Source organism: Mytilus trossulus, chromosome 1 (genome assembly GCF_036588685.1).
Source record: "Mytilus trossulus isolate FHL-02 chromosome 1, PNRI_Mtr1.1.1.hap1, whole genome shotgun sequence".
Taxonomy (NCBI): domain Eukaryota; kingdom Metazoa; phylum Mollusca; class Bivalvia; order Mytilida; family Mytilidae; genus Mytilus; species Mytilus trossulus.
The window spans coordinates 5,599,942-5,627,233 of NC_086373.1; the positions used below are offsets into that span (position 1 = coordinate 5,599,942).

The 27,292-nt window shown below is 33.7% G+C and overlaps 1 protein-coding gene across 3 annotated transcripts in view; it reads left to right on the forward strand.

The window, feature by feature from the left end:
* Nucleotides 1–16,214: 16,214 nt before the first annotated feature.
* Nucleotides 16,215–27,292, forward strand: part of LOC134713145 (inosine-5'-monophosphate dehydrogenase 1b-like) — a 38,863-nt gene continuing 27,785 nt past the window's right edge. Inside the window, exons 1-3 of one of the 3 annotated variants that reach the window (XM_063574920.1) lie at nt 16,215–16,735; nt 21,578–21,676; nt 22,842–22,890. In XM_063574920.1, the coding sequence (XP_063430990.1) occupies nt 16,623–16,735; nt 21,578–21,676; nt 22,842–22,890 (261 nt within the window). In that variant the 5' untranslated portion in view covers nt 16,215–16,622. The remainder of the gene's footprint in view (nt 16,736–21,577; nt 21,677–22,841; nt 22,891–27,292) is intronic. The other 2 variants (XM_063574919.1, XM_063574921.1) reach the window with 2 other exon arrangements.

The window sequence follows — 27,292 nt, forward strand, 5'->3', positions numbered from 1 at the left end:
TTTTTTGACGATATATCATTATGACTGCCAGTCCAGAATGCGGATAGTGTCTAGGTATGACTGATTATTTCAGAATAAGTATATTGTGTCTGGATAAGACTGGTCAGCTAGAGTCTGGATAAGACTGGTCAGCTTATAATGGGAATATTGTGTCTGGATATGACTGGTCAGCTCATAAAAGGAATATTGTGTCTGGATATGACTGGTCAGCTCATAAAAGGAATATTGTGTCTGGATATGACTGGTCAGCTTATAAAGGGAAAATAGTATTTTGATATGACTGGTCAACTCAGAATAAGAAAATTGTGTCTGGATATGACTGGTCAGTTCAGAATGGAGAAATTGTGTCTGGATATGACTGGTCAGCTCATAAAGGGAATATAGTGTTTGGATATGACTAGTCAGCTCAGAATAAGTATATTGTGTCTGGATATGACTGGTCAGCTAGAGTGTCTGGATAAGACTGGTCAGCTCATAATGGGAATATTGTGTCTGGATATGACTAGGCAGCTCAGAATAAGTATATTGTGTCTAGTTATGACTGGTCAGCTAAGAATGGGGATAGAGTGTCTGGATATGACTGGTCAGCTCATAAAGGGAATATAGTGTTTGGATATGACTGGTAAGCTCAAAATAAGTACCCCTATATTTTGTCTGGATATGACTGGTCAGCTCAGAATGGGGATAGAGTGTCTGATTATGACTGGTCAGCTCAGAATGGGGATAGAGTGTCTGGGTATGACTGGTCAGCTCAGAATGGGGATACTGTATCTGGATATGACTGGTTGGCTCAGTATGGGGGTTTGTGTCTTGGTATGACTGGTCAGCTCAAAATGGGACATTGTGTGTCTGGATTTGACTGGTCAGCTCAGAATGAAGATAGTGTCTGGATATGACTGGTCAGCTCAGAATAGGGATATTGTGTCTGGATATGACTGGTCAGCTCAGAATGGGAATATAGTGTCTGGTTATGACTGGTCAGCTCAGAATAGGGATACCGTGTATGGATATGACTGGTCAGCTCAGAATGGGGATACCATGTATGGGTATGACTGTTCAGCTCAAAATGGGAAAATTGTGTCTGGATATGACTGGTCAGCTCAGAATGGGAATATTGTGTCTGGATATGACTGGTCCGCTCAGTATGGGGGTTTGTGTCTTGGTATGACTGGTCGGCTCAGTATGGTGGCTTGTGTCTGGGTATGACTGGTCAGCTCAAAATGGGACATTCCGGTCTGGATTTGACTGGTCAGCTCAGAATGGAGATAGTGTCTAGGCATAACTGGTCAGTTCAGAATAGGGATATTTTGTCTTGATAAAACTGGTCAGCACAGAATAAGGACATTGTGTCTGGGTATGACTGGTTAACTCAGAATAGGGACATTTTGTTCAATGAAAATTCTGTGTCAAGATATACATGATTTCCTAGACCTTGTGAAAATACTGTGTCAAGATATGAATACATGTTTTCCTAGACCTGGTGAAATATTGTGTCAATATATGATTACATAATTTCATAGATCTTGTGAAAATACTGTGTCAAGATATGAATACATGTTTCCTAGACCTGGTGGAATATTGTGTCAATACATGATTACATAATTTCCTAGATCTTTTGAAAATATTGTGTCAAGATACGTTGACATGATTTCCTAGACCTGGTGAAATATTGTGTGAATACATGATAACATAATTTCATAGACCTTGTGAAAATACTGTGTCAAGATATTAATTTACATGATTTCCTGTAGACCTTGTGGGAATACATATGTTTTGGTAGGATCACATGTTTTATTCTGTAGACCTTATGACAAGGAATACTATATTTTGGGTATGATTACGGGTTTTTCCTGAAGACCTTATTGTAATTATTCTGCTCATTTTTGGTGCCGTAATTGGCAAAAAAAAATATTTGTTTGTTTGTTTGTTTTTTTGGTATGATCACAGGTTTTTCATGTAGACCTTGTGACAAGGAATACTATGTTTTGGTATGATCACAGGTTATTTCTGTAGACCCTGTGACAAGGAATACTATGTTTTAGTGTGATCACAGGTTATTTCTGTAGACCCTGTGACAAGGAATACTATGTTTTGGTATGATCACAGGTTATTTCTGTAGACCTTGTGACAAGGAATACTATGTTTTGGTATGATCACAGGTTATTTCTGTAGACCTTGTGATAAGGAATTCTATGTTTTGGTATGATCACAGGTTATTTCTGTAGACCTTGTGACAAGGAATACTATGTTTTGGTATGATCACAGGTTATTTCTGTAGACCTTGTGACAAGGAATACTATGTTTTGGTATGATCACAGGTTATTTCTGAAGACCTTGTGATAAGGAATACTATGTTTTGGTATGATCACAGGTTATTTCTGTAGACCTTGTGACAAGGAATACTATGTTTTGGTATGATCACAGGTTATTTCTGAAGACCTTGTGACAAGGAATACTATGTTTTGGTATGATCACAGGTTATTTCTATATACCTTGTGACAAGGAATACTATGTTTTGGTATGATCACAGGTTATTTCTGAAGACCTTGTGACAAGGAATACTATGTTTTGGTATAATCACAGGTTATTTCTGTAGACCTTGTGACAAGGAATACTATGTTTTGGTATGATCACAGGTTATTTCTGTAGACCTTGTGACAAGGAATTCTATGTTTTGGTATGATCACAGGTTATTTCTGTATACCTTGTGACAAGGAATACTATGTTTTGGTATGATCACAGGTTATTTCTGTAGACCTTGTGACAAGGAATACTATGTTTTGGTATGATCACAGGTTATTTCTGTAGACCTTGTGACAAGGAATACTATGTTTTGGTATGATCACAGGTTATTTCTGAAGACCTTGTGATAAGGAATACTATGTTTTGGTATGATCACAGGTTATTTCTGTAGACCTTGTGATAAGGAATACTATGTTTTGGTATGATCACAGGTTATTTCTGTAGACCTTGTGACAAGGAATACTATGTTTTGGTATGATCACAGGTTATTTCTGAAGACCTTGTGATAAGGAATATTATGTTTTGGTATGATCACAGGTTATTTCTGTAGACCTTGTGATAAGGAATACTATGTTTTGGTATGATCACAGGTTATTTCTGTAGACCTTGTGACAAGGAATTCTATGTTTTGGTATGATCACAGGTTATTTCTGTAGACCTTGTGACAAGGAATACTATGTTTTGGTATGATCACAGGTTATTTCTGTAGACCTTGTGACAAGGAATACTATGTTTTGGTATGATCACAGGTTATTTCTGAAGACCTTGTGATAAGGAATACTATGTTTTGGTATGATCACAGGTTATTTCTGAAGACCTTGTGACAAGGAATACTATGTTTTGGTATGATCACAGGTTATTTCTGAAGACCTTGTGACAAGGAATACTATGTTTTGGTATGATCACAGGTTATTTCTATATACCTTGTGACAAGGAATACTATGTTTTGGTATGATCACAGGTTATTTCTGAAGACCTTGTGACAAGGAATACTATGTTTTGGTATGATCACAGGTTATTTCTGTAGACCTTGTGACAAGGAATACTATGTTTTGGTATGATCACAGGTTATTTCTGTAGACCTTGTGACAAGGAATTCTATGTTTTGGTATGATCACAGGTTATTTCTGTAGACCTAGTGACAAGGAATACTATGTTTTGGTATGATCACAGGTTATTTCTGTAGACCTTGTGACAAGGAATACTATGTTTTGGTATGATCACAGGTTATTTCTGTAGACCTTGTGACAAGGAATACTATGTTTTGGTATGATCACAGGTTATTTCTGAAGACCTTGTGATAAGGAATACTATGTTTTGGTATGATCACAGGTTATTTCTGTAGACCTTGTGATAAGGAATACTATGTTTTGGTATGATCACAGGTTATTTCTGTAGACCTTGTGACAAGGAATACTATGTTTTGGTATGATCACAGGTTATTTCTGTAGACCTTGTGACAAGGAATTCTATGTTTTGGTATGATCACAGGTTATTTCTGTAGACCTTGTGACAAGGAATACTATGTTTTGGTATGATCACAGGTTATTTCTGTAGACCTTGTGACAAGGAATACTATGTTTTGGTATGATCACAGGTTATTTCTGAAGACCTTGTGATAAGGAATACTATGTTTTGGTATGATCACAGGTTATTTCTGAAGACCTTGTGACAAGGAATACTATGTTTTGGTATGATCACAGGTTATTTCTGTAGACCTTGTTATAAGGAATACTATGTTTTGGTATGATCACAGGTTATTTCTGAGGACCTTGTGATAAGGAATACTATGTTTTGGTATGATCACAGGTTATTTCTGAAGACCTTGTGATAAGGAATACTATGTTTTGGTATGATCACAGGTTATTTCTGTAGACCTTGTGACAAGGAATACTATGTTTTGGTATGATCACAGGTTATTTCTGTAGACCTTGTGATAAGGAATTCTATGTTTTGGTATGATCACAGGTTATTTCTGTAGACCTTGTGACAAGGAATACTATGTTTTGGTATGATCACAGGTTATTTCTGTAGACCTTGTGACAAGGAATACTATGTTTTGGTATGATCACAGGTTATTTCTGAAGACCTTGTGATAAGGAATACTATGTTTTGGTATGATCACAGGTTATTTCTGTAGACCTTGTGACAAGGAATACTATGTTTTGGTATGATCACAGGTTATTTCTGAAGACCTTGTGACAAGGAATACTATGTTTTGGTATGATCACAGGTTATTTCTATATACCTTGTGACAAGGAATACTATGTTTTGGTATGATCACAGGTTATTTCTGAAGACCTTGTGACAAGGAATACTATGTTTTGGTATAATCACAGGTTATTTCTGTAGACCTTGTGACAAGGAATACTATGTTTTGGTATGATCACAGGTTATTTCTGTAGACCTTGTGACAAGGAATTCTATGTTTTGGTATGATCACAGGTTATTTCTGAAGACCTTGTGATAAGGAATATTATGTTTTGGTATGATCACAGGTTATTTCTGTAGACCTTGTGATAAGGAATACTATGTTTTGGTATGATCACAGGTTATTTCTGTAGACCTTGTGACAAGGAATTCTATGTTTTGGTATGATCACAGGTTATTTCTGTAGACCTTGTGACAAGGAATACTATGTTTTGGTATGATCACAGGTTATTTCTGTAGACCTTGTGACAAGGAATACTATGTTTTGGTATGATCACAGGTTATTTCTGAAGACCTTGTGATAAGGAATACTATGTTTTGGTATGATCACAGGTTATTTCTGAAGACCTTGTGACAAGGAATACTATGTTTTGGTATGATCACAGGTTATTTCTGAAGACCTTGTGACAAGGAATACTATGTTTTGGTATGATCACAGGTTATTTCTATATACCTTGTGACAAGGAATACTATGTTTTGGTATGATCACAGGTTATTTCTGAAGACCTTGTGACAAGGAATACTATGTTTTGGTATGATCACAGGTTATTTCTGTAGACCTTGTGACAAGGAATACTATGTTTTGGTATGATCACAGGTTATTTCTGTAGACCTTGTGACAAGGAATTCTATGTTTTGGTATGATCACAGGTTATTTCTGTAGACCTTGTGACAAGGAATACTATGTTTTGGTATGATCACAGGTTATTTCTGTAGACCTTGTGACAAGGAATACTATGTTTTGGTATGATCACAGGTTATTTCTGTAGACCTTGTGACAAGGAATACTATGTTTTGGTATGATCACAGGTTATTTCTGAAGACCTTGTGATAAGGAATACTATGTTTTGGTATGATCACAGGTTATTTCTGTAGACCTTGTGATAAGGAATACTATGTTTTGGTATGATCACAGGTTATTTCTGTAGACCTTGTGATAAGGAATACTATGTTTTGGTATGATCACAGGTTATTTCTGTAGACCTTGTGACAAGGAATTCTATGTTTTGGTATGATCACAGGTTATTTCTGTAGACCTTGTGACAAGGAATACTATGTTTTGGTATGATCACAGGTTATTTCTGTAGACCTTGTGACAAGGAATACTATGTTTTGGTATGATCACAGGTTATTTCTGAAGACCTTGTGATAAGGAATACTATGTTTTGGTATGATCACAGGTTATTTCTGAAGACCTTGTGACAAGGAATACTATGTTTTGGTATGATCACAGGTTATTTCTGTAGACCTTGTTATAAGGAATACTATGTTTTGGTATGATCACAGGTTATTTCTGAGGACCTTGTGATAAGGAATACTATGTTTTGGTATGATCACAGGTTATTTCTGAAGACCTTGTGATAAGGAATACTATGTTTTGGTATGATCACAGGTTATTTCTGTAGACCTTGTGACAAGGAATACTATGTTTTGGTATGATCACAGGTTATTTCTGTAGACCTTGTGATAAGGAATTCTATGTTTTGGTATGATCACAGGTTATTTCTGTAGACCTTGTGACAAGGAATACTATGTTTTGGTATGATCACAGGTTATTTCTGTAGACCTTGTGACAAGGAATACTATGTTTTGGTATGATCACAGGTTATTTCTGAAGACCTTGTGATAAGGAATACTATGTTTTGGTATGATCACAGGTTATTTCTGTAGACCTTGTGACAAGGAATACTATGTTTTGGTATGATCACAGGTTATTTCTGAAGACCTTGTGACAAGGAATACTATGTTTTGGTATGATCACAGGTTATTTCTATATACCTTGTGACAAGGAATACTATGTTTTGGTATGATCACAGGTTATTTCTGAAGACCTTGTGACAAGGAATACTATGTTTTGGTATAATCACAGGTTATTTCTGTAGACCTTGTGACAAGGAATACTATGTTTTGGTATGATCACAGGTTATTTCTGTAGACCTTGTGACAAGGAATTCTATGTTTTGGTATGATCACAGGTTATTTCTGTATACCTTGTGACAAGGAATACTATGTTTTGGTATGATCACAGGTTATTTCTGTAGACCTTGTGACAAGGAATACTATGTTTTGGTATGATCACAGGTTATTTCTGTAGACCTTGTGACAAGGAATACTATGTTTTGGTATGATCACAGGTTATTTCTGAAGACCTTGTGATAAGGAATACTATGTTTTGGTATGATCACAGGTTATTTCTGTAGACCTTGTGATAAGGAATACTATGTTTTGGTATGATCACAGGTTATTTCTGTAGACCTTGTGACAAGGAATACTATGTTTTGGTATGATCACAGGTTATTTCTGAAGACCTTGTGATAAGGAATACTATGTTTTGGTATGATCACAGGTTATTTCTGTAGACCTTGTGATAAGGAATACTATGTTTTGGTATGATCACAGGTTATTTCTGTAGACCTTGTGACAAGGAATTCTATGTTTTGGTATGATCACAGGTTATTTCTGTAGACCTTGTGACAAGGAATACTATGTTTTGGTATGATCACAGGTTATTTCTGTAGACCTTGTGACAAGGAATACTATGTTTTGGTATGATCACAGGTTATTTCTGAAGACCTTGTGATAAGGAATACTATGTTTTGGTATGATCACAGGTTATTTCTGAAGACCTTGTGACAAGGAATACTATGTTTTGGTATGATCACAGGTTATTTCTGAAGACCTTGTGACAAGGAATACTATGTTTTGGTATGATCACAGGTTATTTCTATATACCTTGTGACAAGGAATACTATGTTTTGGTATGATCACAGGTTATTTCTGAAGACCTTGTGACAAGGAATACTATGTTTTGGTATGATCACAGGTTATTTCTGTAGACCTTGTGACAAGGAATACTATGTTTTGGTATGATCACAGGTTATTTCTGTAGACCTTGTGACAAGGAATTCTATGTTTTGGTATGATCACAGGTTATTTCTGTAGACCTTGTGACAAGGAATACTATGTTTTGGTATGATCACAGGTTATTTCTGAAGACCTTGTGACAAGGAATACTATGTTTTGGTATGATCACAGGTTATTTCTATATACCTTGTGACAAGGAATACTATGTTTTGGTATGATCACAGGTTATTTCTGAAGACCTTGTGACAAGGAATACTATGTTTTGGTATGATCACAGGTTATTTCTGTAGACCTTGTGACAAGGAATACTATGTTTTGGTATGATCACAGGTTATTTCTGTAGACCTTGTGACAAGGAATTCTATGTTTTGGTATGATCACAGGTTATTTCTGTAGACCTTGTGACAAGGAATACTATGTTTTGGTATGATCACAGGTTATTTCTGTAGACCTTGTGACAAGGAATACTATGTTTTGGTATGATCACAGGTTATTTCTGAAGACCTTGTGATAAGGAATACTATGTTTTGGTATGATCACAGGTTATTTCTGAAGACCTTGTGACAAGGAATACTATGTTTTGGTATGATCACAGGTTATTTCTGTAGACCTTGTTATAAGGAATACTATGTTTTGGTATGATCACAGGTTATTTCTGAGGACCTTGTGATAAGGAATACTATGTTTTGGTATGATCACAGGTTATTTCTGAATCTGAAGACCTTGTGATAAGGAATACTATGTTTTGGTATGATCACATGTTATTTCTGAAGACCTTGTGATAAGGAATACTATGTTTTGGTATGATCACAGGTTATTTCTGTATACCTTGTGACAAGGAATACTTTGTTTTGGTATGATCACAGGTTATTTCTGTAGACCTTGTGACAAGGAATACTATGTTTTGGTATGATCACAGGTTATTTCTGTAGACCTTGTGACAAGGAATACTATGTTTTAGTATGATCACAGGTTATTTCTATAGACCTTGTGACAAGGAATACTATGTTTTGGTATGATCACAGGTTATTTCTGAAGACCTTGTGACAAGGAATACTATGTTTTGATATGATCACAGGTTATTTCTGTATACCTTGTGACAAGGAATACTATGTTTGGTATGATCACAGGTTATTTCTGTAGACCTTGTGACAAGGAATAATATGTTTTGGTATGATCACAGGTTATTCCTGAAGATCTTGTGATAAGGAATACTATGTTTTGGTATGATCACAGGTTATTTCTGTAGACCTTGTGACAAGGAATACTATGTTTTGGTAAGATTACAGGTTATTTCTGTAGACCTTGTGACAAGGAATACTATGTTTTGGTAAGATTACAGGCTATTTCTGTAGACCTTGTGACAAGGAATTCTTTATTTGGGTAAGATTATGTGTTTTTTTTCTGTAGACCTTATGGGAATACTATGTTTGGGTATGATCACAGGTTTTTTTCTGTAGACCTTGTGAGAATGCTATGTTTGGGTATGATCACAAGTTTTTTATACGCCCGTCAAAATTTTGACGGGACTGATTATGGTATACAAATGTCCGACGTCCGTCCGTCCGTCTGTCTGCCATAAACATGACGCACCGTAACTTGAGAACGACATATCCAAATTTCATGAAACTTCATATTTTTGTTTCTTATGATGGTCAAATGATCTATATACTTTTTGGTGAAAATTAAATTAAAACTTTTTGAGTTACGCGACTTTGTAAATAAAACAAGGTGGGTTTTTTTCGCATGTCACTCCGTATCTCAAAGACGATTTATAATAATTGATTAAAATTTTACACACTTTCAAGTTATGTTAATCTTAAGATCTGTATACTTTTTGTTGATGATTAAATTTTTTATATTTGAGTTATTGAGTATTTTGTAAAAAAAAGGGGGAGGGTTTTTTTTACATGTCGAGCCGTATCTCAAAAACAATTTATGATTATTGCTTAAAACTTTACACACTTCTAAGTTATATTAATCTTAATATCTGTATTCTTTTTGGTTTTGATTCAAAATTTTATTTTAGAGATATTGAGTTAAATGTGATTTCACATGTTACACTGTATCTCAGAAACTATTTATTATTATTGCATAAAACGACTGGCGTATCATGTGCTCGTGGCGCAGCTGTTTATGTTGTAGACATTGTGGGAAGGAATACTATGTTTGGGTAGGATCACATGTTTATTCTGTAGACTTTGTGAAAACACTATGTTTGGGTATGATCACAGTTTTTTTTTCTGTAGACCAAAGAATACTTTGGGTAAGATTGCGGTTTTTTTTCTGTAGACTTTATGGGAATACTATGTTTTGGTATGATCGCAACTTTTTTCTGTAGACCTTGTGACAAGGAATACTTTGTTTATGTATGATAACGAGTTTTTTTCTCTGTAGAACTGATGGAAATACTATTTTTCCATATGATCACAGTTTTTTTTCTGTACAACTTATGGTAAACTATGTTTATGTATGATCACAGGTTTGTCATGCCCACCTACGATAGTAGAGGGCATTATGTTTTCTGGTATGTGGCTCCGTTCGTTCGTCCGTTCGTCGTACCGTTCGTTCGTCCGTCCGTCCGTTCGTCTGTGCGTCCGTTCAGGTTAAAGTTTTTGGTCAAGGTAGTTTTTGATGAAGCTGAAGTCCAAACAACTTGAAACTTAGTACACTTGTTGCTTATGATATGATCTTTCAAATTTTAATGCTAAATTATACTTTTGAACCCAATTTCATGGTCCACTGAACATAGAAAATGAAAGTTGGAGTTTCAGGTTAAATTTTTGGTCATGGTAGTTTTTGATGAAGCTGAAGTTCAATCAACTTGAAACTTAGTACACTTGGTGCTTATGATATGATATTTCTAATTTTAAAGCAAAATTCTAATTTTAAAGCAAAATTAGACTTTTGACCCCAATTTCACGATCCACTGAACATAGAAAATGGAAGTGGGAGTTTCAGGGTTAAGTTTTTGGTCAAGGTAGCTTTTGATGAAGCTGAAGTCCGACTGAGTCAATTTGAAACTTAGTACACTTGTTGCTTAAGATATGATATTTCTAATTTTAACGCCAAATTAGACTTTTGACCCTAATTTTACAGTCCACTAAACATAGTAAATGAAAGTGGGAGTTTTAGGTTAAATTTTTTGGTGAAGGTAGTTTTTGATGAAATTGAAGTCCAATCAACTTGAAACTTAGTACTGCTGTTACAAAATATTAGAAATTATTAGAAATTTAGGAATGTATCTCCCTCATGCAAAGCTCTGATTCCTTTCACGGATTTGGCTTTACTTTTTGGACCTTTCGGATTATAGCTCTTCATCTTTTATATAAGCTTTGGATTTCAAATATTTTGGCCACGAGCATCACTGAAGAGACATGTATTGTCGAAATGCGCATCTGGTGCAAGAAAATTGGTACCGTTAATTTTATTAGTACATATGTTCCCTATAGTATAATCTTTCTAATTTTAATGCCAAATTAGATTATTACGATCCATGGAACCTGGAAAAGGAAAGTGCGAGTGGGGCATCCGTGTACTTTGGACACATTCTTGTTTCTGTAGATCTTGTTGGTATACAATCACTGGGTAAGATAACCTTTTACAGTGACTTGACTGTTAGTGTTGCTATCCACCAATTGCAATTCATTCAAAATTTTGATCAAATTGCAATTTGTTTTTATATTAAACCAAATTGTTCAACTGGTCAGCAATTTGAACAAATTGTTCAGTCAAAATGTGAAAGTGCAAGGTAATAAAATAAAACATACTTACAATCCTATAAGACTTTAACTCCACTGTATTGGTGTACTTTCTAAATCACTCTATCAATCTGTATAGTTATATTATAGCCATTACCATATTAAAGGTGAAATATTTTATTTTTAATTGCTATAAAAATATGGTTTCAAAAAAAGTCTTTATTCAAAAGAATAGTATTTTAGGAAACTTATCAATAGCATATTGTTATTTCACACGTATTTTACTGAATATATGATGTATTATTTTGAATGATATATGATTCTTATAAATAAAAAATCCTTTTCGAAAGAAAAACTATATAAAAGCTTAGTTTGGACATTTTTATAGCAATTCAAAATAAAACAGTTCACCTTTTGTTTGGTAATGGCTATAATATAACTATACAGATTGATAGAGTGATTTAGTAATAACATCAATACAGTGGAGTTAAAGTCTGATAGGATTGTAAGTATGTTTTATATTATCACCCTGCACTTTCATATTTTGACTGAACAATTTGTTCAAATTTCTGACCAGTTGAACAATTTGGTTTAATAAAACAAATTGCAATTTGTTTAAAATTTTGAATGAGTTGCAAGATAATACAATTCCAGCAGGAATTCTCCAATACCGGTACTGATAATGCATTGCATTTTACTAATTTGTTGAATTAAATTGTGTGTGTGAATTTTTTAAGATACAGTCAAAATATATCTATAAATATAATGTCACCTGTAACCTCGTCAGCATTTAATAAAATGCTTGTATAGCAGATAAACATGAATGAAATATATCTGGTAATCAGTTATTATGATGTCACAGGTTTCACAGGTTACAGATTCAGCAGTTTTATGATGCATTGTCAGAGGTAACAGATTCAGCAGTTTTGTGAATTACAGACAGCTGGGCCATTAAATAAATATTTGGCTTATTCATGCTAGCTTAAGGTATTCAGTTGAGAAAGTAGGAAAATTATACTTCATCATCAGAATTTATATATTAAATTTCACAGCAGCTATTTCTATAGTTATAGTGAGAGTATTGGTTGATTAAAAAGGGCAATTCCAGCCAACTATGCCGTATAGTGCTTTGATTTAATAAAAAGTTGCTATATCAAAAACACAGACCAGATCTCTACCGCTAAAACACAAAAGATCAGATTCCTACGATATCAAAAACACAGACCAGATCCCTGTCGCGTAAACAACAAAGATCAAATCCCTAAGATATAAAAAAAAAAAAAAAAAACACAGACCAGATCCTTGACGCTTTATATACAACTCAGATCACATCCCTATACGATATCAAAATATCAAAAACTCAGACCAGATCCATGCCGTTTTAACAACAAAGATCAAATCCCTAAGATATAAAAAAAACCACTGGCCAGATCCTTGACGCTTTATAAACAACTAAGATTACATCCCTATACGATATCAAAATATCAAAAAACTCAGACTAGATTCCTGACACTAAACACAAAAGATCGGATCCCTACGATATCAAAAACACAGACTAGATCACTGCCACTTAAACAGTAAATATCGGATCCCTACGATATCAAAAACACAGACTAGATCACTGCCGCTTAAACAGTAAATATCGGATCCCTACGATATCAAAAACACAGACCAGATCACTGCCACTTAAACAGTAAATATCGGATCCCTACGATATCAAAAACACAGACTAGATCACTGCCGCTTAAACAGTAAATATCGGATCCCTACGATATCAAAAACACAGACTAGATCACTGCCGCTTAAACAGTAAATATCGGATCCCTACGATATCAAAAACACAGACCAGATCACTGCCACTTAAACAGTAAATATCGGATCCCTACGATATCAAAAATACAGACCAGATCCCTGCCACTTAAACAGTAAATATCGGATCCCTACGATATCAAAAATACAAACCAGATCCCTGCCGCTTAAACAACAAAGATCAAATCCCTACGATATAAAAAAAACACAGACCAGATCCCTGCCACTTAAACAGTAAAGATCGGATCCCTACGATATCAAAAACACAGACCAGATCACTGCCGCTTAAACAACAAAGATCGGATCCCTACGATATCAAAAACACAGACCAGATCACTGCCGCTTAAACAACAAAGATCGGATCCCTACGATATCAAAAATACAGACCAGATCACTGCCGCTTAAACAACAAAGATCGGATCCCTACGATATCAAAAACACAGACCAGATCACTGCCGCTTAAACAACAAAGATCGGATCCCTACGATATCAAAAATACAGACCAGATCACTGCCGCTTAAACAACAAAGATCAAATCCCTACGATATAAAAAATACAGACCAGATCACTGCCGCTTAAACAACAAAGATCGGATCCCTACGATATCAAAAACACAGACCAGATCACTGCCGCTTAAACAACAAAGATCGGATCCCTACGATATAAAAAATACAGACCAGATCACTGCCGCTTAAACAACAAAGATCGGATCCCTACGATATCAAAAATACAGACCAGATCACTGCCGCTTAAACAACAAAGATCAAATCCCTACGGATATAAAAAATACAGACCAGATCCCTGCCGCTTAAACAACAAAGATCGGATCCCTACGATATCAAAAACACAGACCAGATCCCTGCCGCTTAAACAACAAAGATCAAATCCCTACGATATAAAAAATACAGACCAGATCACTGCCGCTTAAACAACAAAGATCGGATCCCTACGATATCAAAAACACAGACCAGATCACTGCCGCTTAAACAACAAAGATCGGATCCCTACGATATAAAAAATACAGACCAGATCACTGCCGCTTAAACAACAAAGATCGGATCCCTACGATATCAAAAACACAGACCAGATCACTGCCGCTTAAACAACAAAGATCGGATCCCTACGATATCAAAAATACAGACCAGATCACTGCCGCTTAAACAACAAAGATCGGATCCCTACGATATTAAAAACACAGACCAGATCCCTGCCGCTTAAACAACAAAGATCAAATCCCTACGATATAAAAAATACAGACCAGATCACTGCCGCTTAAACAACAAAGATCGGATCCCTACGATATCAAAAACACAGACCAGATCACTGCCGCTTAAACAACAAAGATCGGATCCCTACGATATAAAAAATACAGACCAGATCACTGCCGCTTAAACAACAAAGATCGGATCCCTACGATATCAAAAATACAGACCAGATCACTGCCGCTTAAACAACAAAGATCAAATCCCTACGGATATAAAAAATACAGACCAGATCCCTGCCGCTTAAACAACAAAGATCGGATCCCTACGATATAAAAAATACAGACCAGATCACTGCCGCTTAAACAACAAAGATCGGATCCCTACGATATCAAAAACACAGACCAGATCACTGCCGCTTAAACAACAAAGATCGGATCCCTACGATATAAAAAATACAGACCAGATCACTGCCACTTAAACAACAAAGATCGGATCCCTACGATATAAAAAAATACAGACCAGATCACTGCCGCTTAAACAACAAAGATCGGATCCCTACGATATCAAAAACACAGACTAGATGTCTGCCGCTTAAACAACAAAGATCGGATCCCTACGATATCAAAAACACAGACTAGATGTCTGCTGCTTAAACAACAAAGATAAGATCCCTACGATATCAAAAACACAGACCAGATCCCTGCCACTTAAACCGTAAAGATTAGATTCCTATGATATCAAAAATACAGACCAGATCTCTGCTGCTTAAACAACAAAGACCAGATCCAAATGAAATCAAAACCACAGACCATATCTTTCATCTACATATACCTTCACGTTTGACTATAAAGGCGATGTACTCTCATAAATAATTCAACTGTTTGTGACTGTTGTATGCCGCACCGCCTTTTCAATCAAGCTTGAAATATAAAAAAAAAATAATACAGAGACATTTAAGTCAGTTTATATCTTGATTTACATATATATATTGACAATAACGGTCGATTGTGAACCAAACTGTGCAACAAAAGAAATGAGAGCAGCTTCCCAATTGTCAGCTCTCCATTTCCTTGAGAGAGAGAAAAAATCCGCATTTGGAGTATAATTCTTCAAGATCAAACGATGTTCCATTAACATGTTTATTAATTAAGATACCTCACACTTTTTAATGCTTTAACAGTTTTACAGATATCACATACTTGAATACCTATATGTTTACAGATAACACAGACTTTTGAATGCTTTAACAGATTTAGAGATATCAGCGACGTTTGGACGTATAGTCAAACCAACACACACACACACACACACCATTCGGATCTATAATTACATTTAGCTATCTCCGATTTCTCCTTTGAACTTTCATTTCATTTACATGATATTGTGTCATTTAATTATATATTTCACAATTATTTTGTATTTCTATACCTGTTTCTAACAAAAATTCATTTACTTTTTTGTATTTAGATTCACTCTGGGTTTTTTCTCAGTCTAATTATAATGTAAGTATATATGTGGTCATGCATATCATGTTAAAAATATCCGGATTCCCTACAAATGTACATGTCATTAAATACGCAGGTATCGCGTGGATTTCTACAGTAATTTGTATGATGTATAGAGGCGTGAACAAACAATGTTACCTACATGAATCAAAGGTTTATTGACATTTTAACTCCCTCAACACATTTCTTGAATCTCCAATCAAAACCAATAGTTTGTATCAGTTTCTGTAAAAATGTGAGAAAATGAAGGATTTTAGTAGTTCCATGATCGTATTGATCGAAGACCATCTTTCAGACTTGCGCTGTATCGATCTGGGTAGTCTTGTTAACTGAACCTGCTGTCATTTGATAGTCATAATATACATGTTTATAACAGACTATCACCTGCTATTTGATGGAGTTTGGATGACAAAACATATACACTAACAGTACACGGTATAGTAGTACCAGAATACGACCGTGGGAGGAAAAACATAATAATGTCAATTTTTATGTTAAAATCAATATTAGTGGTTTAAACATTGATCATGAAATGTGCTAGTGTTTACTTTTGAGTCAATTGAAGCGAATCATACAAAGCGTCAATGGAAAATTCAACTAACCATCCGACAAGCCATCAGACAAGCCATCAAACTATTCCATGTGTAGGGAAGAGGTTAACTGAACGAATGAACCAATTCTCACCAACTAATGCAAGGTCAGTTTTTTTACTTATGATGCTAGTCCTTCTTAAACGACATAAGCTTTCCTGCTCAGTGAATGAATAAAATGGAACAGATTTTTCGTTTTTCAGTCATCTTGTAACAGTGATAAACGATTATAAAAAGAAAGGTCACTGTGGATCTTCAGTTTAAATTAAGTTCAAGTTTTTTTAATGAGAGTTATCTCCCTCTAGTATAACGTTGCTCCAATGAATGTTAGTTTTTCGAACTATCCGTCCACGGCATGGCACACTAGGATTTGAGCTTTAAAATAAACTTTAAGTCATCTGTCTTGTTGAAATGTTGAAAATATCTTGTCTCTAATAATGTACTATTTTTTAAATGTTACAAATGTCTGTCTCTACATTGTACTATTAATACTGTTCAGTGGCATTCCAAATTTTCAAATCTGCACATCCTGGTAACCCACAAATTATCTAATTGAAATTGTATCATTTCTTACCACTATTTTCATAACAAGCGAAACTTTTAAATGTATTTGTAATTTGTTTTCGTCTATAATAAACATGGAATATTTGCCACTGTACACAAGTTTAAACCTTTTTCAATGGTGTTAACTTTGTCACCAGTCTCTCGTCTAAGTTTTAGTCTCAATCAGAAATTGAAATCTTAGCGATTTTGCCCGATGCATTTCGTCGGGTTGTTTTTATTTTGTTGTTAGAAAGGGCAACTTTTCATTTGAGACAAACTTAGTTTTAGGAAACATTTATTCATTATTAGTTGTAATTGGCATTTAACTAGTTTTTAGTAGTTTAGATCGGTGTTATTTATTTTAAGTCTTTTTGAGAGAATTTGTTTGTGTCCTTTGTATCTATTTGATACATCAAAGCCTTTTCCAACTGATTTTTGCAGTTTGTTCTGTACTGTCATACTATCGTCCCAGGTTTAGGGGATCAACACAACCACATTTCACAAGTCAGGAGCTATACGTCAGTGGCTGTCATTGTTCGCTATATATCTTATCTGTTGTTCGTTCTTTGTTTAGTTTTCTCGTTTTATTAAAAAAAAATTCTTAGTATATCGGGGCCTTTTTAAAGTGGAAACTATTTAATATTGTTTCTGGCAATCGAACCACATACGATTTTTGTAACTTCATACAATTTTTAATAAGTCGTTTTGTTCATCGATATTTACACAACAAACTCGAACCTAATATATAAAGTCTAATTGTAGTAAAGAAACAAATGAAATAAAACAAAATACATGTTCAATACAGCTTATAATTTACATATGTGTACATCTGTCTGGACTATGAAACAGCTGTAACAACTTCAGCTTTTACAACTGCACAGAACAAGATTTTATCAATGAATTCTCTGACACGTGTGACAGACGGGTGAATTTTTTCGAGGAAATGTATTGAATTATCAACAGGATAAAATGCCTTATGTTAGATTATAAATCTATAGAAGTACTACTACTACTCAGTAAACGTTTTACTCTTTATTCCATTTCCTCGCGCTTAGAAAAAAAACATGAAAATTTAAATGCTGAGGTTTGTAATATGGATACATTAAAGCAGCGGAAGGAATGGAAACTACATGTAATTTTATTTTTTATAAATTTCCAGAAATTACAGCTAATTTCCTAAGGCATGTAGAGTAACACGTTGGTTAGCTTGCTTGTTTTGTTTGTATATTGTACAACTGTGATTTGGATAAGTTCTAATCAAATTTAAAAATAGAATACACAGATTTAACTATGCCTATATACTATTTGACAATGTCTATCTTAATTACAAAGCTTGAGTAAACTTTTACACAACAAAGCAAGCAAAGTTTTACTTGCCAAGCATTAGGAATTTAGATCTAACTTTTATACGCTTATACGTATGCTGTTATTATATTTTTAAATCACACATGCAATAAATTTTATTTTTCATATCAGAAAAATGTGTATTTATAGCTAAAAGTATACACATGGACTTCATTTATTTCTTGAATGAAAACATTGACTTTAAGGTGAAAGCTATGAGTATATTCAATATTCAGTATATAAATTTCTGATAATTCAACAACATCTTTACCGTTTGCTTCATTGGTATTCTAGGAATATCTATTTCATACTGAAATGTAGTCATTCCTGGAAGATATAGGCCAAAGATTATTGCCAGTTATCATAAGTAAACAAGTTAATAAAACTTATGAATAAATACAGATCAAATATAAACCTATAAATATACTTATCAAGAAGGGATATAGTTACGATACTGTTGTCAGGTCATTAAAGATTGCATATGTTGGCATTAATATTGATTCACTTATAAGGTCTTTGCATCGAAACTAAACAAATTTATTAAATAAACAGTTGTTGGCATGACACGGGTTATGTTCTTCTCATATATGTTATGATGGTATGATACTAAACCCCTAACGGGAAGGATTGTGTCTGATATTCATATGATGAAATCATAATCTTTCAATCAGTTTAATTGAAGTCTGGAGCTGGCATGTCAGTTAACTGCTAGTAGTCTGTTGTTATTAATGTATTATTCTCATTTTGTTTATGTTCTTTGGTTTCATCTTCTGACATCAGACTCGGACTTCTCTTGAACTGAATTTTAAATGTGCGTATTGTTATGCGTTTGCTTTTCTACATTGGCTAGAGGTATAGGGGTGGGGTGAGATCTCATAAACATGATTAACCCCGCCGCATTTTTGCGCCTATTCCAAGTCAGGAGCCTCTGGTCTTTGTTAGTCTTGTGTTATTTTAATTTTAGTTTCTTGTGTACAATTTGGAAATTAGTATGGCGTTCATTATCACTGAACTAGTATATTTGTTTATGGGCCAGCTGAAGGACGCCTCCGGGTGCTGAAATTTCTCGCTACATTGAAGACCTTCTGCTGTTGTTTTTTTTTATGTGGTCGGGTTGTTGTCTCCTTGACACGTTCCCCATTTCCATTCTCAACTTTACTATAGACAAATATAAATTAATTTATATATTAATGATGAATATATTCCTATACTGAATTGATATTTTCATATTAGTGTCAATGATTTTTAATAAATCTAGGTTTTAAACCGATATATTTCCTTTCGGTATAGGGCTCTAAAGTAAACTTTAAATTTACAGTAGTTTATTTTTAAATACACGTATTGATGAATTCAAAATATAATTGACATAGATATTTATTCTGCACTCCAGCAACCCACATCAAAGAAAAGCTCTTTAAAAGATCTGTTTAAAGAATTTGGTTATTTTGTCAAAATCAATTTAAATGAACCCGAACAAAAATGTTAGATTCTATAAAAAAAAAAACACGTTTCACATTCTTAAAGGATATATTACGTGGTTCGGAGTTTAACCGCAAAACCTTTAATATACTATGTTACTTCCCACATTTATCTAGAGATTTGCACGTGTATATAATTAAAAGCAATATGCAATCCGCAAATAGAAATCAGTCTAGTCAGCTTTTTAAAGATAAGATAACTATATTAGCACTTACGCATTGACAATAAATGGTTATGGCAACAAATTAAAGACAAACTACAATAACATATATATATATATATATATATATACAATGAAGGAGGATACAATGAAGGAGGATATATACATATTGGATGACTATGAGAGAAGTATATATATACATTATTACAAAAATCCAGTACCTTATTTTTGTAATGAGGTTATCTCTCACATAGTTCAATATAGGATGTACATTTCAAAATAAATTCAAAGTGTGGTTCATCTCCAATGTCTTCATTGTTGCAGAAAAGACATACACAACTCTGCTTTGGTATTTTTAGATATCGCCCTCTTTCAAAAGATAAAGTATGAGCATTTAAACCGTTAATGATCCTTAATCTACATAATGTTGATCTATCACATTCGGATTTGCAATGATCAACATACGAGCTCTTTGACGGATCTAAGGGGGGGGGGGGAAGGGGTATTCCAACCGGACCACCCTTTTTTGGACGATCAATGCATTTGAATGGGAGCATATAGTTGGAACACCCTCCCCTTTTTAAAATGGCTGGATCCGCCCCTGGAGCTAGGGTCTTCTTTTTGGTTTATGTAGAATAGGCCTATTCATTGAAAAAAGTTTTTTTTAATTTTTTAATGATTTTCACGGATTGATGTCATTCTCTTGCCTTTAAATATAACTGCTAGATCTTAGTGGCTTTTCCCTTACTTCTCTTTTCTTCGAAGTTCTTGATGCCAGAATACAAGAAACGGTGCTACAGAATCTATATATAAATGCATTTTCTCGATTTTAACTCAAAAGGCTTTTAAAATTGCTTATGAATGAAGACACAGTTAAAATTATAAGTAGACATATAAAAAGATAAATGGCAGAAACATGATAAATAGATCAAACTATAAAGAATGCATATCATTTCAACGGAACTAAAAGCAGAAAATATGAACTAAATAGATAAGAGACCGTATATTTTGTAGAAATTAGTATAACACATATATATATACATTAGTTGTTTGTAAAAAATCTCGGCGTTTGTTTAAGCAGAGACATATCATGAATTGTAAGAATGTCATTTAATTCACAATTCAGATCGTCATTTAAAGTGTATTTTTTTCAAGGTTTCAAGGAAAATTGATTTCCAAGACGTCATAATTTTTTGACTAAATCATACTGAACCATCCTTATACATAGGGAGTGTTCCTTAATAAAAGCTGCGGTGTTGAACTTCAACCTATGAACTTCTCGCATCGACTCAGAATTTAACGACTGGTTCCCAGTTGAATGAAGTATTCATATGGGTATTCACAGATTTATAAATAACAGTTAGTTTTGATGAAGAAAACGTGAAATACATCGAGCGCAAACATCTGATTCTCTCTTTTTCAGAATGGCAGATTATTTGATTACTGGTGGTACTGGCTATGTCCCAGATGATGGACTTACAGGGGCTCAACTATTTGCTAACGGAGATGGATTGACATACAAGTAAGCTACAGTAGTGAAAGAAATTTAACGACAATAAAAAACAAAAAAAACAAGAGATGAAATCATTCAGACTCAATAGTATCACACATTATTCTTGACGAAAAATCGCCGAACAAATCCTCTACTTCAGTTGTAGTGATCATTATACATACTTTCTTTTCCCAGTTCGTTGTTGCGAAGTTTCCAACTTTTTGTTTTACATGTGGAAGAGACAAAAAATGATAATGAACATTTATCTCAAATTTATCTGAAGTTAAACCTGTGTCATTAATCGATCTTTGACATGTCTTCTTGTAGTCCATTGCCCTGTCAAATACCAATTCGAAAAATCTGGCAGTCTGTTCTGGTTAAAAGCAAGGATCGATAACATGGTGATAAAGATACATACATATAAACATTTTCTGATTCATGTAATAGTTGCCACTGGACACTGTACACCATGAAAAAGACTAACATTATCAAAGGCCTTTTAATTGCTGAAATATTTGTCTGTAAATACAATATATTTTCATCTTTTATCATGTTTATTGTGTATTTCACTAATGTTTTATATAAATCATTGTATTATGATGTTTTTGTATCTTGCCTGACAAGGGCCCATGATTGGTATAATAAAATAATGTCTAATGTTTAATTTAGCATTTTTATTGTATAACTAAGTTTTTTGGTGAATATAGTCTTTGTAAATGTTTTCCTGAATAAGGGTAGTTGAATTTTGTCTGTAAATGATCTTAGATCTGTTTCAGCTGCAGAACTGTATCTCATACATTTTTTTGTAGGTCCGTATGTTATTTTTTTACTATTTGCTGACCATAGATCTATATGTATAACTTGAGACTAGTGTTACAAAACAAATAGATAAACATACATATATGTGTAAAGTCTTTATTGTGTTTCTGGACATTATCATTTTGTTTCAGTGATTCATGAATCCTGATTTTACTCATTGACTTTATCATTTTGTTTCAGTGATTTCCTGATTTTACCAGGATTCATAGACTTTATCATTTTGTTTCAGTGATTTCCTGATTTTACCAGGATTCATAGACTTTATCATTTTGTTTCAGTGATTTCCTGATTTTACCAGGATTCATAGACTTTATCAGTTTGTTTCAGTGATTTCCTGATTTTACCAGGATTCATAGACTTTATCATTTTGTTTCAGTGATTTCCTGATTTTACCAGGATTCATAGACTTTACAGCAGATGAGGTGGTAAGTTTTCTTTTCATCTTTTTGTGTTTGATTATTTTTCATATCACCCTAATTTTTTTTACAAGTACAAAAAGGTCTCTTATCGACTTGATTTGTTTTGATGATCAGCCATTAAAAAGTTGAGTCAGGTGCTAAATGAGAGGTTTACATTGTAGCTGCATATTGATATAAGAAAAAGGCATTATTATTTTCAGGGGCGTAGCTGCCGTTAGGCACTTTAGGCACGTGCCTACACATAATTTTTCACAAATATTTTTTTTTTTCCAAAAAAATTTTTTTTTCCAAAAAAATAAAAAAATGATAAACAACGTTATCTGTAGATGAACGCCAGTTAAGTTCTCAAAACTCTTTGATTATCGAATGTCAAGTGCACACTAGTCTCTCGTTCTTAGTGAATGGAATGTTGGAAAGAAATGAATGTTATTATGTTTTTACCTTATATAGAATCTATAAACTAGAACTTAGTTGGTTCAGATCATTTCACTTCTATCAACAAAAACTTGAATGAACCTCAACTTAGACACATGCATGAGTGTTTTACTTTAATTAGTTGTTAGTTTTCAACTAGCTTTCCATTTTGCCCTCACCCGACTTGCCAATGTTGGTTGTCCGTTTGGCTGTGCAGGATGTATAAATACGCAGTCACGTTAGGTCAAAATGGGGACATTAAATCCGCCATGCCTAGTTGTAGAGAGAATGCCACTCTTTGGGGAGTTCGTAGTTGGTCTACTCAAAGGCAGAATTTCTGCTCTTTTCCAATAATCCCTCATTTTCAAATTTCCAGACCTTCGTTCTGGACGATACCTATTACAGGACCTAGCTCCCTGTTGTATGTATTTATTGTAAAAAAAAATTTGTCCAAATTCCTAACCCGGTAGGGATTTTACAGTAGAGGATACTAGTAAAGAAATATGCATTTCTTGAATTTTGTTACGATGGTATGAACAGAACAGAACTGTGTGTATGTGTTTGTGTGGCTAGGGTGTAGGTTTATAAGAATAAAAAAAAAGATTAATGATTATTTTCCAGCCAAACGGATCGTTTTATTATATAGAAATATTAGTGTTTACGTGGATTCCTATTTTTTTTAATGAAGGATCGTCACAATATTTACTATTAATTAAGTTATACGTATATATCAATCAGAATGGAATAGATATGAAAATACCAAACAGGGTGTACTGCTTCATTAAATGGATACGCTGATCTACGCTGGGCAGTGCATAATGTGAGTTTTTTATCCATATTTCCGATTGTACTGCGTTACCTAATTCACTAGTCAGATTACTCATAATTCTATGAACTTTTCATCATGTATATAATAACTATCATGAATAAATAACCAGTAAATTTAATATTTTTTAACATAAAATTATACAGCTAAAATGCTTAAAACCGTTTTCCGTCGGGGGGCTTTGCCCCCCTGAACCCCCTACCAGGGCTCTGCCCTGGACCTACTGGGGGCCTTAAGCGGCCCCCAGACCCCCTGCCGATTGGTGCCTACAGTTGGCTGAATACCTAGCTACGCCCCTGATTTTGTTTACGATTGATAATTCATAAATGAAAGGTGGGAAAAATAATTTTGTTTGAAAATATACAGTTATGCCTTTTATGACCTTGTCAAGATATAGAGGCATTAACTTCTACCCTTGTCTGTCTGTATGTCTGTACATCCCAAGATTGGTTTCTGTTCTATAACTTTCATTACCACAATGGCACATGGAACTTATTCACAATATTTTGTATTACCACAAAATAAAGTTTGAATTTTGGTGTCGTCACTTTTGTTATAAAGTTATGACCCTTTACAAATGAAGAAATCGCTTAAATTTTTTGTTTCTGTTTTCTAACTGAAATTTGCCCAACTCAAAGTAACCCAAATACTATGAAACTTGTACAAAATGCGTATTAATTATACAAAACTCAGTTCAAATACAAATTTTTTTAGCTATCATAATGGAAACAATATTCTAGAATATTATTTCCACTGGAATAAATATTACAGTTAATGTTCCTAAAGGAATAAATGTTATAGAATATTAGTTCCAACAGGTATAGATATTATGACAATGTTTTTAACAAAGGTTCCAGTGGAACTTCTGTTAGGTGGAACATATATACGTTGACATAGCCTCACATTTACCATTTTTCAGGGATTTTGTTCACGGAGTTACATGTAAGCGAGGGCATCATATGTGTCCCATTGACACATTCCTCCCATGAACACATTCCAGTTTATTTGGTCCTTCTATCTGAGAATTGTTGCATCACCACAATTGTTTTTGATATTATGGTGTTTTACCTGTATTTATTTTTCAACCAAAAATCATGTTAAAAGAATTTGTAAATGTGGTCTAGTGTTTATATTTTTTTATGTAGCTTCTACCAACATTTTATGGCATTGTTTAGCTTTGTTTTTTCGTAACTATTTTTAACCCTAAACAAAGTCAATAGGTTCAAATAACATGAAACCCTAGTTCTGTTTTCTTCTAATAATATTTTGGTTAGAATGAAATGTTTATAAAGTGTTAAACAGCATTGTAAAGCATGCAGCAGGATAATGTTAATCTATAATTAGAATTTACTGCAATAGATTTCAATCATTATTGTTAAATCAGTCAGATATCGTGGAATTATTTATGATTTTTCGCTATTAATAGAACTACTACTATTGTCTTTCTCCACAATAGCATGAAATTTGTCTTGCGTTTTGTCAATCATTGTGGATTTAAAAGTAAGATAATATAATGAAGGCACACCTTGAACCCAGTAACCTTCAAATGCTCATTCATATCACAACAAACAGTTATTAATTAAATTTATGATGATTATGACTTGACAACTACATTGTTAACATTATTTAAATATTCTTTATCTTATTTTGAATAGTTTTCTAAGTAATCAACAATCGTCAAACTCCTGGTAGTATTTTTACACATTATGAAACGTTATTTACACTATGATGTCATTTAATCAAATTTTACTTTCGTATTTGGAAATTCTATATTTATCACAGTTTATCCGTAAATAAGTATTTCACATTCAAACCTCCTGATTTACTGAAGGCATAATTTTGCATCAACCATAACACCATGTTTTGAATTATATATGATAGTTACTTTTCCATTTGTTTGATGTGTTTGAGCTTTTGATTTTGCCATTTGATAATTATAAGGGGACTTGCAATTTTGAATTTTCCTTCGAGTTTGGTATTTCTGTTATTTGACCTTTTATTCGTAAATTGAGTATACCCCATTGGGCTAACACATTCAGGGATATAACAAATACTTCTCCTCGTGTGGTGTAAATTATCAAAACAAATATATAGCCAAGTTGTACTTTCATTTTATTTTCCTTCGTTTAGTAACGAGCACCACACTAACAATGACTTAGTCACCATTATATAAAATACAATACATGTGTTCATATCTAAGCACTAAATGAAGTTACTGAAAACCAGTTTGAATGGTCTTACACTAGTCATTTTTAGGGCTCTTTATAGCTTGCAGTTCAGTGTGAGCCATGGATTTGTGTTGAAGACAGTGCTTTGACCTATAATAGTTTACTTTTACAAATTGTGACCTGAATGGAGAGTTGTCTCATCGGCACTCATACCACATCTTTTTATATCTACTATATTCTGTACATACAAATGTATAGTACACTGTTAGTGTCTTATTGACTACTATAGTGTCTTATTGACTACTATATTCTGTACATACAAATGTATAGTACACTGTTAGTGTCTTATTGACTACTATATTCTGTACATACAAATGTATAGTACACTGTTAGTGTCTTATTGACTACTATATTCTGTACATACAAATGTATAGTACACTGTTAGTGTCTTATTGACTACTATATTCTGTACATACAGATGTATAGTACACTGTTAGTGTCTTATTGAATCATGGTTGTTTGCACTTCATATAACACTTCATAATTATGTTATAAAATATCTAATTGTTGAATATAACCATTCAGTACCCTTAGTTACAACATCTTACACAAGTTATAAAATGAAGTAACAAATATTTTATTCTGTGTAATCATTCACATTCAATGATAGCCCTTAAAACTTTTAACAGAAGTTTAATTTGTTGGATAAAATGATTTATTCTGATTTTTAAGTGTGTAGAATTAATGAACCTTGAAGTTGAAATTTTAAAATTAGATTAAAAGGACCAGAATAACAACAGGAGAACATATAATTGACCCACTTGTAGTGACTATATGTTCAAATGACAAGAGTTCTATCAATTATGGTGTATTTTGAAATTGAAAACAGGAATTTATATTCAAATATATTTTTTAGAAGTTTTTCAAAAAGTCAAATAACTTATATCAAAAAGATTTTTTTTGTCACATTAAAAATTGAGAAATGTCTGTCAAAAAACAC